We start from the raw sequence: 20,398 nt of genomic DNA on the forward strand, positions 1-20,398 counted from the left end.
TGTTCTTCTGTGACTCAGAGGATACAATTCAAAAACAGTTTCCAATTTACTTCTATTATCAAATTGGCTCTGTTTCCATAATATTCTGTGTTATAGAGATACCTAGGTAGGCATCTGGTCCACTGCATGGCAGGAAATGGATAACATTCTTGCAAAACTGCTGTCATATAGTGTTCCTGAGCATACGGTCCTGCTTTTCAACAAATGATACCAAGAGAACAAAGACAATTTGCTAATAGAAATAAATTAGAAAATTGCTTAGAATTGCATGCTCTATCTCAATCACGGAACAAAAAAAAATAACATTTCATATCCCTTTAATTAAGAAAATACAATTGTAAAAAACAACACCTTTACTAGTAAACAAAATAGTCTTCAGTTGATGTATTATTCTGCCGTCTTATTTCCTCAGCCTAGTGTACGAATTAGTTTGCTTCACATATTAAATCTGTACTCTAGTTTTCTCTTGTTTTATTCTCGGGAGTCCCTATGATGTGCAGTAGCTGTGTGACCTTTCTCTGCTTGGCAATCTGTAGAAGGCTGATCGTTCTTTTTAGTGTAGAGAAGACGGCCTTTAGGGATCTAAAAGAAAAATACAGGCAAGTACAGACCCAGAACATCTAGCCTCGTCTGATAGAGACATTTTGTTGGGTACAAAAGATCATCAAAGCAGAAATCTCTCTGTAGATCACTGTTATTGCTGTGTGCAGTTAGATCAGGTGACTCTACCCTATACTGTACATTTACAGCCTGCTTAGGTATCACAAGCTGTGTGCAGTTAGATCAGGTGACTCTACCCTATACTGTACATTTACAGCCTGCTTAGGTATCACAAGCTGTGTGCTGTTAGATCAGGTGACTCTACCCTATACTGTACATTTACAGCCTGCTTAGGTATCACAAGCAGTGTGCTGTTAGATCAGGTGACTCTACCCTATACTGTACATTTACAGCCTGCTTAGGTATCACAAGCAGTGTGCTGTTAGATCAGGTGACTCTACCCTATACTGTACATTTACAGCCTGCTTAGGTATCACAAGCAGTGTGCTGTTAGATCAGGTGACTCTACCCTATACTGTACATTTATAGCCTGCTTAGGTATCACAAGCAGTGTGCTGTTAGATCAGGTGACTCTACCCTATACTGTACATTTATAGCCTGCTTAGGTATCACAAGCAGTGTGCTGTTAGATCAGGTGACTCTACCCTATACTGTACATTTACAGCCTGCTTAGGTATCACAAGCTGTGTGCAGTTAGATCAGGTGACTCTACCCTATACTGTACATTTACAGCCTGCTTAGGTATCACAAGCTGTGTGCTGTTAGATCAGGTGACTCTACCCTATACTGTACATTTACAGCCTGCTTAGGTATCACAAGCAGTGTGCTGTTAGATCAGGTGACTCTACCCTATACTGTACATTTACAGCCTGCTTAGGTATCACAAGCAGTGTGCTGTTAGATCAGGTGACTCTACCCTATACTGTACATTTATAGCCTGCATAGGTATCACAAGCAGTGTGCTGTTAGATCAGGTGACTCTACCCTATACTGTACATTTACAGCCTGCTTAGGTATCACAAGCTGTGTGCTGTTAGATCAGGTGACTCTACCCTATACTGTACATTTACAGCCTGCTTAGGTATCACAAGCAGTGTGCAGTTAGATCAGGTGACTCTACCCTATACTGTACATTTACAGCCTGCTTAGGTATCACAAGCAGTGTGCTGTTAGATCAGGTGACTCTACCCTATACTGTACATTTACAGCCTGCTTAGGTATCACAAGCTGTGTGCTGTTAGATCAGGTGACTCTACCCTATACTGTACATTTACAGCCTGCTTAGGTATCACAAGCAGTGTGCTGTTAGATCAGGTGACTCTACCCTATACTGTACATTTACAGCCTGCTTAGGTATCACAAGCGGTGTGCTGTTAGATCAAGTGACTCTACCCTATACTGTACATTTACAGCCTGCTTATTTATCACAAGCTGTGTGCTGTTAGATCTGGTGACTCTACCCTATACTGTACATTTATAGCCTGCTTAGGTATCACAAGCGGTGTGCTGTTAGATCAGGTGACTCTACCCTATACTGTACATTTACAGCCTGCTTAGGTATCACAAGCGGTGTGCTGTTAGATCAGGTGACTCTACCCTATACTGTACATTTACAGCCTGCTTAGGTGTCACAAGCTGTGTGCTGTTAGATCTGGTGACTCTACCCTATACTGTACATTTATAGCCTGCTTAGGTATCACAAGCGGTGTGCTGTTAGATCAGGTGACTCTACCCTATACTGTACATTTACAGCCTGCTTAGGTATCACAAGCTGTGTGCAGTTACATCAGGTGACTCTACCCTATACTGTACATTTACAGCCTGCTTAGGTATCACAAGCTGTGTGCAGTTACATCAGGTGACTCTACCCTATACTGTACATTTACAGCCTGCGTAGGTATCACAAGCTGTGTGCAGTTACATCAGGTGACTCTACCCTATACTGTACATTTACAGCCTGCTTAGGTATCACAAGCTGTGTGCAGTTACATCAGGTGACTCTACCCTATACTGTACATTTACAGCCTGCTTAGGTGTTACAAGCTGTGTGCTGTTAGATCTGGTGACTCTACCCTATACTGTACATTTATAGCCTGCTTAGGTATCACAAGCGGTGTGCTGTTAGATCAGGTGACTCTACCCTATACTGTACATTTATAGCCTGCCTAGGTATCACAAGCTGTGTGCTGTTAGATCAGGTGACTCTACCCTATACTGTACATTTATAGCCTGCCTAGGTATCACAAGCGGTGTGCTGTTAGATCAGGTGACTCTACCCTATACTGTACATTTATAGCCTACTTAGGTATCACAAGCGGTGTGCTGTTAGATCAGGTGACTCTACCCTATACTGTACATTTATAGCCTGCCTAGGTATCACAAGCTGTGTGCTGTTAGATCAGGTGACTCTACCCTATACTGTACATTTACAGCCTGCTTAGGTATAACAAGCTGTGTGCTGTTAGATCAGTTGACTCTACCCTATACTGTACATTTACAGCCTGCTTAGGTATCACAAGCGGTGTGCTGTTAAATCAGGTGACTCTACCCTATACTGTACATTTATAGCCTGCTTAGGTATCACAAGCTGTGCGCTGTTAGATCAGGTGACTCTACCCTATACTGTACATTTACAGCCTGCTTAGGTATCACAAGCGGTGTGCTGTTAGATCAGGTGACTCTACCCTATACTGTACATTTATAGCCTGCCTAGGTATCACAAGCTGTGTGCAGTTACATCAGGTGACTCTACCCTATACTGTACATTTATAGCCTGCTTAGGTATCACAAGCTGTGTGCTGTTAGATAAGGCGAATCTACCCTATACTGTACATTTATAGCCTGCCTAGGTATCACAAGCTGTGTGCAGTTACATCAGGTGACTCTACCCTATACTGTACATTTATAGCCTGCTTAGGTATCACAAGCTTTGTGCTGTTAGATCAGGTGACTCTACCCTATACTGTACATTTATAGCCTGCTTAGGTATCACAAGCTGTGTGCTGTTAGATAAGGCGAATCTACCCTATACTGTACATTTATAGCCTGCCTAGGTATCACAAGCTGTGTGCTGTTAGATAAGGCGAATCTACCCTATACTGTACATTTATAGCCTGCTTAGGTATCACAAGCTGTGTGCTGTTAGATAAGGCGAATCTACCCTATACTGTACATTTATAGCCTGCCTAGGTATCACAAGCTGTGTGCTGTTAGATCTGGTGACTCTACCCTATACTGTACATTTACAGCCTGCTTAGGTGTCACAAGCTGTGTGCTGTTAGATCAGGTGACTCTACCCTATACTGTACATTTATAGCCTGCTTAGGTATCACAAGCTGTGCGCTGTTAGATCAGGTGACTCTACCTTATACTGTACATTTACAGCCTGCTTAGGTATCACAAGCTGTGTGCTGTTAGACCAGGTGACTCTACCCTATACTGTACATTTACAGCCTGCTTAGGTATCACAAGCTTTGTGCTGTTAGATCAGGTGACTCTACCCTATACTGTACATTTACAGCCTGCTTAGGTATCACAAGCTGTGTGCTGTTAGATCAGGTGACTCTACCCTATACTGTACATTTACAGCCTGCTTAGGTATCACAAGCTGTGTGCTGTTAGGCCAGGTGACTCTACCCTATACTGTACATTTACAGCCTGCTTAGGTATCACAAGCTGTGTGCTGTTAGACCAGGTGACTCTACCCTATACTGTACATTTACAGCCTGCTTAGGTATCACAAGCTGTGTGCTGTTAGATCAGGTGACTCTACCCTATACTGTACATTTACAGCCTGCTTAGGTATCACAAGCTGTGTGCTGTTAGATCAGGTGACTCTACCCTATACTGTACATTTACAGCCTGCTTAGGTATCACAAGCGGTGTGCTGTTAGATCAGGTGACTCTACCCTATACTGTACATTTACAGCCTGCTTAGGTATCACAAGCTGTGTGCTGTTAGATCAGGTGACTCTACCCTATACTGTACATTTACAGCCTGCTTAGGTATCACAAGCGGTGTGCTGTTAGATCAGGTGACTCTACCCTATACTGTACATTTACAGCCTGCTTAGGTATCACAAGCTGTGTGCAGTTACATCAGGTGACTCTACCCTATACTGTACATTTACAGCCTGCTTAGGTATCACAAGCTGTGTGCTGTTAGATAAGGCGAATCTACCCTATACTGTACATTTATAGCCTGCTTAGGTATCACAAGCTGTGTGCTGTTAGATAAGGCGAATCTACCCTATACTGTACATTTATAGCCTGCTTAGGTATCACAAGCTGTGTGCTGTTAGATAAGGCGAATCTACCCTATACTGTACATTTATAGCCTGCTTAGGTATCACAAGCTGTGTGCTGTTAGATAAGGCGAATCTACCCTATACTGTACATTTATAGCCTGCCTAGGTATCACAAGCGGTGTGCTGTTAGATCAGGTGACTCTTCCCTATACTGTACATTTACAGCCTGCTTAGGTATCACAAGCTGTGTGCTGTTAGATCAGGTGACTCTACCCTATACTGTACATTTACAGCCTGCTTAGGTATCACAAGCTGTGTGCTTTTAGATCAGGTGACTCTACCCTATACTGTATATTTACAGCCTGCTTAGGTATCACAAGCTGTGTGCTGTTAGATCAGGTAACTCTACCCTATACTGTACATTTACAGCCTGCTTAGGTATCACAAGCTGTGTGCTGTTAGATCAGGTGACTCTACCCTATACTGTACATTTACAGCCTGCTTAGGTATCACAAGCTTTGTGCTGTTAGATCAGGTGACTCTACCCTATACTGTACATTTACAGCCTGCTTAGGTATCACAAGCGGTGTGCTGTTAGATAAGGTGAATCTACCCTATACTGTACATTTACAGCCTGCTTAGGTATCACAAGCTGTGTGCTGTTAGATCAGGTGACTCTACCCTATACTGTACATTTACAGCCTGCTTAGGTATCACAAGCTGTGTGCTGTTAGATCAGGTGACTCTACCCTATACTGTACATTTACAGCCTGCTTAGGTATCACAAGCTGTGTGCTGTTAGATCTGGTGACTCTACCCTATACTGTACATTTATAGCCTGCTTAGGTATCACAAGCGGTGTGCTGTTAGATCAGGTGACTCTACCCTATACTGTACATTTACAGCCTGCTTAGGTATCACAAGCGGTGTGCTGTTAGATCAGGTGACTCTACCCTATACTGTACATTTACAGCCTGCTTAGGTGTCACAAGCTGTGTGCTGTTAGATCTGGTGACTCTACCCTATACTGTACATTTATAGCCTGCTTAGGTATCACAAGCGGTGTGCTGTTAGATCAGGTGACTCTACCCTATACTGTACATTTACAGCCTGCTTAGGTATCACAAGCTGTGTGCAGTTACATCAGGTGACTCTACCCTATACTGTACATTTACAGCCTGCTTAGGTATCACAAGCTGTGTGCAGTTACATCAGGTGACTCTACCCTATACTGTACATTTACAGCCTGCTTAGGTATCACAAGCTGTGTGCAGTTACATCAGGTGACTCTACCCTATACTGTACATTTACAGCCTGCTTAGGTATCACAAGCTGTGTGCAGTTACATCAGGTGACTCTACCCTATACTGTACATTTACAGCCTGCTTAGGTATCACAAGCTGTGTGCAGTTACATCAGGTGACTCTACCCTATACTGTACATTTACAGCCTGCTTAGGTGTTACAAGCTGTGTCCTGTTAGATCTGGTGACTCTACCCTATACTGTACATTTATAGCCTGCTTAGGTATCACAAGCGGTGTGCTGTTAGATCAGGTGACTCTACCCTATACTGTACATTTATAGCCTGCCTAGGTATCACAAGCTGTGTGCTGTTAGATCAGGTGACTCTACCCTATACTGTACATTTATAGCCTGCCTAGGTATCACAAGCGGTGTGCTGTTAGATCAGGTGACTCTACCCTATACTGTACATTTATAGCCTACTTAGGTATCACAAGCGGTGTGCTGTTAGATCAGGTGACTCTACCCTATACTGTACATTTATAGCCTGCCTAGGTATCACAAGCTGTGTGCTGTTAGATCAGGTGACTCTACCCTATACTGTACATTTACAGCCTGCTTAGGTATCACAAGCGGTGTGCTGTTAAATCAGGTGACTCTACCCTATACTGTACATTTATAGCCTGCTTAGGTATCACAAGCTGTGCGCTGTTAGATCAGGTGACTCTACCCTATACTGTACATTTACAGCCTGCTTAGGTATCACAAGCGGTGTGCTGTTAGATCAGGTGACTCTACCCTATACTGTACATTTATAGCCTGCCTAGGTATCACAAGCTGTGTGCAGTTACATCAGGTGACTCTACCCTATACTGTACATTTATAGCCTGCTTAGGTATCACAAGCTGTGTGCTGTTAGATAAGGCGAATCTACCCTATACTGTACATTTATAGCCTGCCTAGGTATCACAAGCTGTGTGCAGTTACATCAGGTGACTCTACCCTATACTGTACATTTATAGCCTGCATAGGTATCACAAGCTTTGTGCTGTTAGATCAGGTGACTCTACCCTATACTGTACATTTATAGCCTGCTTAGGTATCACAAGCTGTGTGCTGTTAGATAAGGCGAATCTACCCTATACTGTACATTTATAGCCTGCCTAGGTATCACAAGCTGTGTGCTGTTAGATAAGGCGAATCTACCCTATACTGTACATTTATAGCCTGCTTAGGTATCACAAGCTGTGTGCTGTTAGATAAGGCGAATCTACCCTATACTGTACATTTATAGCCTGCCTAGGTATCACAAGCTGTGTGCTGTTAGATCAGGTGACTCTACCCTATACTGTACATTTACAGCCTGCTTAGGTGTCACAAGCTGTGTGCTGTTAGATCAGGTGACTCTACCCTATACTGTACATTTATAGCCTGCTTAGGTATCACAAGCTGTGCGCTGTTAGATCAGGTGACTCTACCCTATACTGTACATTTACAGCCTGCTTAGGTATCAGAAGCTGTGTGCTGTTAGACCAGGTGACTCTACCCTATACTGTACATTTACAGCCTGCTTAGGTATCACAAGCTTTGTGCTGTTAGATCAGGTGACTCTACCCTATACTGTACATTTACAGCCTGCTTAGGTATCACAAGCTGTGTGCTGTTAGATCAGGTGACTCTACCCTATACTGTACATTTACAGCCTGCTTAGGTATCACAAGCTGTGTGCTGATAGACCAGGTGACTCTACCCTATACTGTACATTTACAGCCTGCTTAGGTATCACAAGCTGTGTGCTGTTAGACCAGGTGACTCTACCCTATACTGTACATTTACAGCCTGCTTAGGTATCACAAGCTGTGTGCTGTTAGATCAGGTGACTCTACCCTATACTGTACATTTACAGCCTGCTTAGGTATCACAAGCAGTGTGCTGTTAGATCAGGTGACTCTACCCTATACTGTACATTTACAGCCTGCTTAGGTATCACAAGCTGTGTGCTGTTAGATCAGGTGACTCTACCCTATACTGTACATTTACAGCCTGCTTAGGTATCACAAGCTGTGTGCTGATAGACCAGGTGACTCTACCCTATACTGTACATTTACAGCCTGCTTAGGTATCACAAGCTGTGTGCTGTTAGACCAGGTGACTCTACCCTATACTGTACATTTACAGCCTGCTTAGGTATCACAAGCTGTGTGCTGTTAGATCAGGTGACTCTACCCTATACTGTACATTTACAGCCTGCTTAGGTATCACAAGCTGTGTGCTGTTAGATCAGGTGACTCTACCCTATACTGTACATTTACAGCCTGCTTAGGTATCACAAGCTGTGTGCTGTTAGATCAGGTGACTCTACCCTATACTGTACATTTACAGCCTGCTTAGGTATCACAAGCTGTGTGCTGTTAGATCAGGTGACTCTACCCTATACTGTACATTTACAGCCTGCTTAGGTATCACAAGCTGTGTGCTGATAGACCAGGTGACTCTACCCTATACTGTACATTTACAGCCTGCTTAGGTATCACAAGCTGTGTGCTGTTAGACCAGGTGACTCTACCCTATACTGTACATTTACAGCCTGCTTAGGTATCACAAGCTGTGTGCTGTTAGATCAGGTGACTCTACCCTATACTGTACATTTACAGCCTGCTTAGGTATCACAAGCTGTGTGCTGTTAGACCAGGTGACTCTACCCTATACTGTACATTTACAGCCTGCTTAGGTATCACAAGCGGTGTGCTGTTAGATCAGGTGACTCTACCCTATACTGTACATTTACAGCCTGCTTAGGTATCACAAGCTGTGTGCTGTTAGATCAGGTGACTCTACCCTATACTGTACATTTACAGCCTGCTTAGGTATCACAAGCGGTGTGCTGTTAGATCAGGTGACTCTACCCTATACTGTACATTTACAGCCTGCTTAGGTATCACAAGCTGTGTGCTGTTAGATCAGGTGACTCTACCCTATACTGTACATTTATAGCCTGCTTAGGTATCACAAGCGGTGTGCTGTTAGATCAGGTGACTCTACCCTATACTGTACATTTACAGCCTGCTTAGGTATCACAAGCTGTGTGCAGTTACATCAGGTGACTCTACCCTATACTGTACATTTACAGCCTGCTTAGGTATCACAAGCTGTGTGCTGTTAGATAAGGCGAATCTACCCTATACTGTACATTTACAGCCTGCTTAGGTATCACAAGCTGTGTGCTGTTAGATCAGGTGACTCTACCCTATACTGTACATTTACAGCCTGCTTAGGTATCACAAGCGGTGTGCTGTTAGATCAGGTGACTCTACCCTATACTGTACATTTACAGCCTGCTTAGGTATCACAAGCTGTGTGCTGTTAGATAAGGCGAATCTACCCTATACTGTACATTTACAGCCTGCTTAGGTATCACAAGCGGTGTGCTGTTAGATCAGGTGACTCTACCCTATACTGTACATTTACAGCCTGCTTAGGTATCACAAGCTGTGTGCTGTTAGATCAGGTGACTCTACCCTATACTGTACATTTACAGCCTGCTTAGGTATCACAAGCTGTGTGCTGTTAGATCAGGTGACTCTACCCTATACTGTACATTTACAGCCTGCTTAGGTATCACAAGCTGTGTGCTGTTAGATCAGGTAACTCTACCCTATACTGTACATTTACAGCCTGCTTAGGTATCACAAGCTGTGTGCTGTTAGACCAGGTGACTCTACCCTATACTGTATATTTACAGCCTGCTTAGGTAACACAAGCTGTGTGCTGTTAGATCAGGTGACTCTACCCTATACTGTACATTTACAGCCTGCTTAGGTATCACAAGCTTTGTGCTGTTAGATCAGGTGACTCTACCCTATACTGTACATTTACAGCCTGCTTAGGTATCACAAGCGGTGTGCTGTTAGATCAGGTGACTCTACCCTATACTGTACATTTACAGCCTGCTTAGGTATCACAAGCTGTGTGCTGTTAGATAAGGCGAATCTACCCTATACTGTACATTTACAGCCTGCTTAGGTATCACAAGCTGTGTGCTGTTAGATCAGGTGACTCTACCCTATACTGTACATTTACAGCCTGCTTAGGTATCACAAGCTGTGTGCTGTTAGATCAGGTGACTCTACCCTATACTGTACATTTACAGCCTGCTTAGGTATCACAAGCTGTGTGCTGTTAGATCATATATATGATATAGATATGTGTGTGTGTATATGTGCATATGTGTATATATGTGTGTGTGTATATCTGTATATGTGTGTGTGTATATGTGTATAGGTGTATATATATATATGTGTGTGTAATTGTGTATGTATATATGTATATATATATGTGTGTGTGTGCATATGTGTGTGTATGTGTATATACATATAAATATGTGTGTGTGTATATGTGTATATGTGTGTATATGTGTATGTATATGTGTGTGTGTGTATGTGCATATGTGTATATATGTGTGTGTATGTGCATATGTGTATAGAAGTGTGTGTGCATATCTGTATGTGCCACACAATAATCTGTCATATTGCCCCTCCCGATATCAGGCTCTGGATCCGCCGCTGTCCTGATGATACAATAGCTAGATCCTATGAAATTCACTACAATAAATCCTCTATGAAAAAAATCTAATATAAAGTGAATACAAATGAGTAAAAAATAGTAAATAATACAATATGTGTTAATGTTAATATAATAAAGGATTTATTCCCTATATTGTCTAATACAATTTTGTGTATAGTAAATTAGGAAAAGGTTAATACCTCCAAAAAAAAGGAAAAAAAGGCAATAGTGAAGTACTGTATGATTTGATTAAAAATACAAAGTTCAGCAAATTTTGTAGTCACGTATATTTGTGTTAGGGGATGAGAACCGAAAACTCCCCCAGGTGTAGCTCGGTAATCTCATTTTGTCACTTTTTAATATTTGTTGTGGTAATTAAAAAAAATATATATTTTTTTAATTTAAAATGTGTAGAAACAATTTGTTGTTCATGTTTGTCATTATTGTGTTGGGCACACAGCTCATTAGTGCTGCAGAACTCTATATCCTCTTGGTTGTATATAACCATGACCTGAAAAACCACTTGTTTGCATGTGAATATTTTTTGTAAACCAACAATGCTGATGATAAGAAGTTAGCAGGTCTCAAACTCTTTATTTTTTTCCGTCTAATACACAATTGAATACTTGTTTGCTGACTAGCTCTGTCAGTGATTAGGAGGTGAACTATAGACTGTGTAGCTTGTTCAGAAGCACCTAGCAGGAAGGGGGGCTCAATCCACAAGCTAACTGCAACAGTAGGATGATCCATAACTCACAATGCAATGATCCCTGCTGGCTTACTGGGTGGAGCAAGAGAAGGCTTTTAATGGAGCTGGCATATGGCTCTGGTGCATGTTCCTCACTTCTCTCCGCCTTTAAGGTGTTTTAGGACAGCACTGCTGATGTTAATGAGATACGGGACAGCTAGGGTTGTCAACTCAGCCATGTTTTCCTGGACATCATGCTGCAGGGTGTGCAGGGAGGAACACGTATTGTGTTTCTGGACAACACTATTGATATTCCTCCTTGCACACCCTGCAGCATGTGTAACTTATAAGTGTTCTGTATTTTAAGGGATGGGTGGCAACCCTAAGGACAGCACTACTGATGGTAACAAGTTACAGGACTGCTGATGGTAATGAATTGCAGGACAACACTGCTTACAGTAACAAATGCAGGACAACACTTCTGATGATAATTAGTTCAATGACAGTACTGCTGACAGTAATGAGTTGCAGGATGGCACTGCTAATGGCAATGAATTGCAGGACAGCACTGCTGACGGTAATGAGTTGCAGGACGGCACTGCTGACAGTAATGAGTTGCAGGATGGCACTGCTGACAGTAATGAGTTTCAGGACAGCACTGCTGATAGTAATGAGCTGCAGGGTGGCACTGCTGATGGTAATGAGTTGCAGGGTGGCACTGCTGATAATAATGAGTTGCAGGGTGGCACTGCTGATAATAATGAGTTGCAGGATGGCACTGCTATTCTATTGGTAATGAGTTGCAAGACAGCACTGCTGACGGTAACAAGTTGCAGGCCAATCCTGCTGACAGTAATGAGTTGCAGGATAGCACTACTGACAGTAATGCGTTGCAGGACAGCACTAGTAACAGTTATGAGTTGCTAGATAGCACTGCTGACAGTAACAAGTTGCAGGACAGCACTTCTCTCCCCTTTTAAGTCTGAAGTGCAACAGTCAGCAGAACAGCACTGCTAATAGTAGGGTGTTGCAGGACAGCACTATTGACAGTAAGGTGTTGCAGGAAAGCACTCCTAACAGTAAGGTATTGCTGGACCAGCACTGCTGATGGTAAGGTATTGTAGGACAGCACTGCTGCAGGTAAGGTGTTATAGGAGAGCACTGCTGGCAATAAGGTGTTGCAGGACAGCACTGCTGATGATAAGGTGTTGCAGGACAGCAGTGCTGATGGTAAGGTGTTGTAGGACAGCACTGCTGGCAATAAGATGTTGCAGGACAGCACTGATGACTATAAGGTGTTGCAGGACAGCACTGCTGATAGTAAGGTGTTATAGAACAGCACTGGTGGCGGTAATGAGTTAACGAGTTGCAGGACAACACTACTAACTAATGAGTTGCAGGACAACACTACTAACTAATGAGTTGCAGGACAACACTGACTGTAATGACTTGCAGGACAGCACTGCTGATGAAAAGATGTTTCAGAACAGCACTGATGGTGGTAACGAGTTGCAGGACAACACTACTGACTGTAATGAGTTACAGGACAACACTGCTGATGGTAACAAGTTGCAGGACAGCAATGCTGATGGAAATGAGTTAAAGGACAGCACTGCTGACCATAACGAGTTGCAGTACATCACTGATGACAGTAAGGTAATGCAGGACAGCACTGCTGATGAAAAGGTGTTTCAGAACAGCACTGATGGCGGTAACAAGTTGCAGGACAACACTACTGACTGTAATAAGTTACAGGACAACACTACTGACTGTAATCAGTTACAGGGCAACACTGCTGATGGTAACAAGTTGCAGGACAGCAATGCTGATGGAAATGAGTTAAAGGACAGCACTGCTGACCATAACGAGTTGCAGTACATCACTGCTGACAGTAAGGTAATGCAGGACAGCACTGCTGATGGTAAGGTGTTGTAGGACAGCACTGCAGGCAATAAGGTGTTGCAGGACAGAACTGCTGACAGCAACAAGTTGCAATACACCTCTGCTGACGGTAACAAGTTGCATGACAGCACTGCTGATGGTAACGAGTTGCAGGACAGCACTGCTGACTTTAAGGTGTTGCAGGACAGCACTGCTGATAGTAAGGTGTTGCAGGACAGCACTATTAGTTCCCCGTAAGGGGCAGGATAATTGATCAAGCTGAATACCGTAGTGAATACATATTTTTTTCTCATATGTATTTATTAGTCTATATTTAAATGTTTCATTATTAGCTACCATCGACCATTATGTCTGTGCTAGAAAAGGCAAAAATGTGTCTAGCGTCGGGGCTTCTCTATTCATTAGTTTCAACAGGACATTTGTTTCTCACTGCCGTTTTTGTTTATTCCTCCCTACAGTGATAATGATCTGTCATTCTGTGTTTTTGTGGGTGCAACTATAGTCATTCATGCACAAAGAATTAAAAAGGATAATGAGACTCTAATTGAGGCAGTGCAAGTTCATTCTTATATTTTTTATGGAGACAAAGTGTTCGATAAGACCAGCGTCTGTACACCAAGATAATTAGCACTCTCATTTACTCACGGCTTCTGTCAGTTTAAAGCCCACATACAGATGAACCATCAAAACTCTTTGCCACAGTTCACGGCTTTCTTGCTTATAACAAAGACAATTAATGTTTCACCAATTGTTTTTTTATGTAAGAATAACCGCATTAAATTATTTGTTAGTAAATATTGATTATTGTTATTTACCTATCATTTATAAAGCACCAACATATTAAACAGTGCTTTTCATGGTTTCTTTACATGCATGTGAATATGACAGAATATATAAACTAATTTGAGCCAAAGCAGAATATTGGCTGCTATTGAACAACAATCAGTAATAGATATGATTATATGAACAGGACACTAAAGGTGGAAAGTCTTTTGGTCTCACCATTTAGAAGAGAAGGGAAAAATATATATGTGTGACAACACAGATAAAGTAGATTAACACACAAAGAAGCTCAGAACTCTCTTTGTAAACTCCCTGCCTGAAAACTTATATACTAAAGGAACAATGGGAACAGATAGATGGATGGATAGATTGATGTTTAGATAAAGAGATGGATGGATTAATAGATGATTAGATGGATGGATGGACAGACAAACGGATAAACAGACGAACAGATGGATAGACAGATAGATGTTTAGATAAACATAAATAAAAAGAGGGAAGCGCTCAACCTGGGAAAGAACAATAGCATAATAGCTTGTTCTATGGCTAGTTACCACCCAAGAAGCAGCTTCTTTTTGCTCAACATTTGCCTTTCACAGAGAAGAACTTTCCTGAAGCATATCAGTCTGATCCTGACTTAACAGTGCAGTCCAGCCCCGAAATACCAGGCAATCCCTCTCTGAACGAGAGAAACAGAAAACCCCAGACGTACGTTTCGGCCTATTGTGGGCCTCGTTAGTGAGGTGCAGCCATATCCCTCTAGGCACACTGAGCAACGGGTCCACGTCTGGATTCCCGCATCACACTTAGGGAGACTTCCTTAAGAGTCATAATTTGCATAAATAAAAAGAGAGAAGCGCTCAACCTGGGAACAAACAGCATAATAGCTTGTTCTATGGCTAGTTACCACCCAAGAAGCAGCCTCTTTTTGCTCAACATGTGCCTTCCACAACATGTGCCTGTCTATATAGATAGACAGACAGGTAGATGGATATATAGAAAGATAGATATATAGATAGATGGATAGATAGACAGACAGATGTTTAAATAGATAGATACAATAGATAAATATGATAGATTAGACAGATTTAAAGATACTATATATAAATTAGATAGATGCAAAAGATAGATACAATAGATAAATATGATAGATTAGAAAGATAGATTATTAGATACTATATATAAATTAGATAGGTAGGTAGTTAGATAGCTACAATAGATATATAAAATAGACAGACAGAATGCTTGGCAGTTTGGTTTCCACTAAAATCAAGACAATCCTTTCACCCAATGAACAGAAGCAAGAGGTCACAAGTTGAGTCGTGCTGTGAACTGGGGATATCTATTTATCAATTTCAGGAAAATAAAGTACTTGAAGCAATCAAATAAGTTGAGAATAAAATAACAAGCCGAAGGAAAGACGATGTGTGTCGCAGTGTTATGAGGTCTCGGTAGGATTGCTAAGATTGCATCACATTTTTATTTCTCTGATTGTCAGTTATTTCTAACAAGCATTAAAGGGGCTGCAATGAACCATACAGGGGTACACCGACAGCTAGTAATTGCATGTCTACTGCACTAAAATGGCCTTAGCCCTCAATCTGTCATCCTTGCCGAATCTTTATAAGGAGCAGAAATCAGCTGTCCGACTTGATAAATGCTCATGTTTCTCATTTTATTTTCTCTTTATATTTCTCTCCTAGGGGGATTCCAGGAAAGAAATGTGGGACAATTATTCTATCAGCAGAAGAGCTAAGCAATTGTCGGGTTAGTAACGACTTTAATACAACACAATGACACGCAAACGGTGCTTACCACTGTGTCTAAATGTTACTGTTTAATGCCAAAACTCATGTGTTGGAACCGATTTACTCATATACATACTAATAGTGATACACTTATATACATAATAATGGTGATATACTCATATACATACTAATAGTGATACACTTATATACATAATAATGGTGATATACTCATATACATACTAATGGTGATACACTTATATACATAATAATGGTGATATACTCATATACATACTAATGGTGATACACTTATATACATAATAATGGTGATATACTCATATACATACTAATGGTGATACACATACACTGATATACTCATATACATACTAATAGTGATACACTTATATACATAATAATGGTGATATACTCATATACATACTAATGGTGATACACTTATATACATAATAATGGTGATATACTCATATACATACTAATGGTGATACACTTATATACATAATAATGGTGATATACTCATATACATACTAATGGTGATACACATACACTGATATACTCATATACATACTAATGGTGATACACTTATATACATAATAATGGGGATATACTCATATACATACTAATGGTGATACACATACACTGATATACTCATATACATACTAATAGTGATACACTTATATACATAATAATGGTGATATACTCATATACATACTAATGGTGATACACATATACTGATATACTCATATACATACTAATGGTGATACACATACACTGATATACTCATATACATACTAATAGTGATACACTTATATACATAATAATGGAGATACACTCATATACATACTAATGGTGATACACATACACTAATATACTCATATACATACTAATATTGATACACTTATATACATAATAATGGTGATATACTCATATACATACTAATGGTGATATACATACACTGATATACTCATATACATACTAATAGTAATACACATATATACATAATAATGGTGATATACTCACACATACTAATGGTGATACACATATACATAATAATAGTGATATACTTATATACATAATAATGGTGATATACTCATATACATACTAATGGTGATACACATACACTGATATACTCATATACATACTAATGGTGATACACTTATATACATAATAATGGTGATATACTCATATACATACTAATGGTGATACACATATACTGATATACTCATATACATACTAATGGTGATACACATACACTGATATACTCATATACATACTAATAGTGATACACTTATATACATAATAATGGTGATATACTCATATACATACTAATGGTGATACACATACACTGATATACTTATATACATACTTTTAGTGATACACTTATATACATAATAATGGTGATATACTCATATACATACTAATGGTGATACACATACACTGATATACTCATATACATACTAATAGTGATACACTTATATACATAATAATGGTGATATACTCATATACATACTAATGGTGATACACATACACTGATATACTCATATACATACTAATAGTGATACACTTATATACATAATAATGGAGATACACTCATATACATACTAATGGTGATACACATACACTAATATACTCATATACATACTAATATTGATACACTTATATACATAATAATGGTGATGTACTCATATAGATACTAATGGTGATACACATACACTGATATACTCATATACATACTAATAGTGATACACTTATATACATAATAATGGTGATATACTCATATGCATACTAATGGTGATACACATACACTGATATACTCATATACATACAAATAATGATACACAGTCACTTATATACATAATAATGGTGATATACTTATATACATACTAATGGTGATACACATACACTGATATACTCATATACATACTAATGGTGATCCACTTATATACATAATAATGGTGATATACTCACATACACACTAATGGTAATACACATATACTGATATACTCATATACTTACTAATGGTAATACACATAGACTGATATACTCATATACACACAAGCATTTAACTATGCACAAAAACACATGCACGAACATATGCACATAGAAATATGCATGCACGTATACACACAAGCACACACTCATGCAAACGTGTATGCACACATAAACACGCACATGCAAGAACATATGCACACAGATAAACACACGCTCATGCAAGAACGTGTACATGCACATGACCACACGCATATGTAAGAATATATGCATGCACATAAACACACGCTTGCATGCACCCATGTATGCGCACAGATAAACACAAACACATGCACCCATAAAGGCATAGATAAACACACACATGCAAGCATGTATGCACACAGATAAACACACGCTCACATGCACCCATATAGGCACAGATAAACACACACATGCAAGCATGTATGCACACAGATAAACACATGCTCACATGCACCCATATAGGCACAGAGAAACACACACATGCAAGCATGTATGCACACAGATAAACACACGCTCACATGCACCCATATAGGCACAGAGAAACACACACATGCAAGCATGTATGCACACACATAAACACATGCTCACATGCACCCATATAGGCACAGATAAACACACACATGCAAGCATGTATGCACACACATAAACACATGCTCACATGCACCCATATAGGCACAGATAAACACACACATGCAAGCATGTATGCACACACATAAACACATGCTCACATGCACCCATATAGGCACAGATAAACACACACATGCAAGCATGTATGCACACACATAAACACATGCTCACATGCACCCATATAGGCGCAGATAAACACACACATGCAAGCATGTATGCACCCACATAAACACACGCTCACATGCACCCATATAGGCACAGATAAACACACACATGCAAGCATGTATGCACACACATAAACACCCACTCACATGCACCCATATAGGCACAGATAAACACACACATGCAAGCATGTATGCACACACATAAACACATGCTCACATGCACCCATATAGGCACACAGATAAACACACACATGCAAGCATGTATGCACACACATAAACACATGCTCACATGCACCCATATAGGCACAGATAAACACACACATGCAAGCATGTATGCACACACATAAACACACGCTCACATGCACCCATATAGGCACAGATAAACACACACATGCAAGCATGTATGCACACACATAAACACACGCTCACATGCACCCATATAGGCACAGATAGACACACACATGCAAGCATGTATGGACACACATAAACACCCACTCACATGCACCCATATAGGCACAGATAAACACTCACATGCAAGCATGTATGCACACACATAAACACACGCTCACATGCACCCATATAGGCACACAGATAAACACACACACGCAAGCATGTATGCACACGCATAAACACCCACTCACATGCAGGGTCAGTTAAAGGGACAGTCAACACCAGAATTGTTGTTGTTTAAAAAGAAAGATAGTCCCTTTATTACCCATTCCCCAGTTTTGCATAACCAACACAGTTATAATAATACACATTTTACCTCTGTATTTACCTTGTACAGGGAGTGCATAATTATTAGGCAAGTTGTATTTTTGAGGATTAATTTTATTATTGAACAACAACCATGTTCTCAATGAACCCAAAAAACTCATTAATATCAAAGCTGAATAGTTTTGGAAGTAGTTTTTAGTTTGTTTTTAGTTATAGCTATTTTAGGGGGATATCTGTGTGTGCAGGTGACTATTACTGTGCATAATTATTAGGCAACTTAACAAAAAACAAATATATACCTATTTCAATTATTTATTTTTACCAGTGAAACCAATATAACATCTCAACATTCACAAATATACATTTCTGACATTCAAAAACAAAACAAAAACAAATCAGTGACCAATATAGCCACCTTTCTTTGCAAGGACACTCAAAAGCCTGCCATCCATGGATTCTGTCAGTGTTTTGATCTGTTCACCATCAACATTGCGTGCAGCAGCAACCACAGCCTCCCAGACACTGTTCAGAGAGGTATACTGTTTTCCCTCCTTGTAAATCTCACATTTGATGATGGACCACAGGTTCTCAATGGGGTTCAGATCAGGTGAACAAGGAGGCCATGTCATTAGATTTTCTTCTTTTATACCCTTTCTTGCCAGCCACGCTGTGGAGTACTTGGACGCGTGTGATGGAGCATTGTCCTGCATGAAAATCATGTTTTTCTTGAAGGATGCAGACTTCTTCCTGTACCACTGCTTGAAGAAGGTTTCTTCCAGAAACTGGCAGTAGGAGTCCTCAACCCGAAAAGGCCCCACAAGCTCATCTTTGATGATACCAGCCCAAACCAGTACTCCACCTCCACCTTGCTGGCGTCTGAGTCGGACTGGAGCTCTCTGCCCTTTACCAATCCAGCCACGGGCCCATCCATCTGGCCCATCAAGACTCACTCTCATTTCATCAGTCCATAAAACCTTAGAAAAATCAGTCTTGAGATATTTCTTGGCCCAGTCTTGACGTTTCAGCTTGTGTGTCTTGTTCAGTGGTGGTCGTCTTTCAGCCTTTCTTACCTTGGCCATGTCTCTGAGTATTGCACACCTTGTGCTTTTGGGCACTCCAGTGATGTTGCAGTT

At 40.5% G+C, this 20,398-nt stretch overlaps 1 protein-coding gene across 1 annotated transcript in view; it reads left to right on the forward strand.

Annotated features, from left to right (window-relative positions):
• CPNE9 (copine family member 9) overlaps window positions 1-20,398 on the forward strand; it is a 929,037-nt gene that overhangs the window by 725,756 nt on the left and 182,883 nt on the right. The window contains exon 8 of the mRNA XM_053720970.1: window positions 15,691-15,754. Coding sequence (XP_053576945.1) covers window positions 15,691-15,754 — 64 coding nt within the window. The remainder of the gene's footprint in view (window positions 1-15,690; window positions 15,755-20,398) is intronic.

Source organism: Bombina bombina, chromosome 7 (assembly GCF_027579735.1).
Source record: "Bombina bombina isolate aBomBom1 chromosome 7, aBomBom1.pri, whole genome shotgun sequence".
NCBI lineage: Eukaryota > Metazoa > Chordata > Amphibia > Anura > Bombinatoridae > Bombina > Bombina bombina.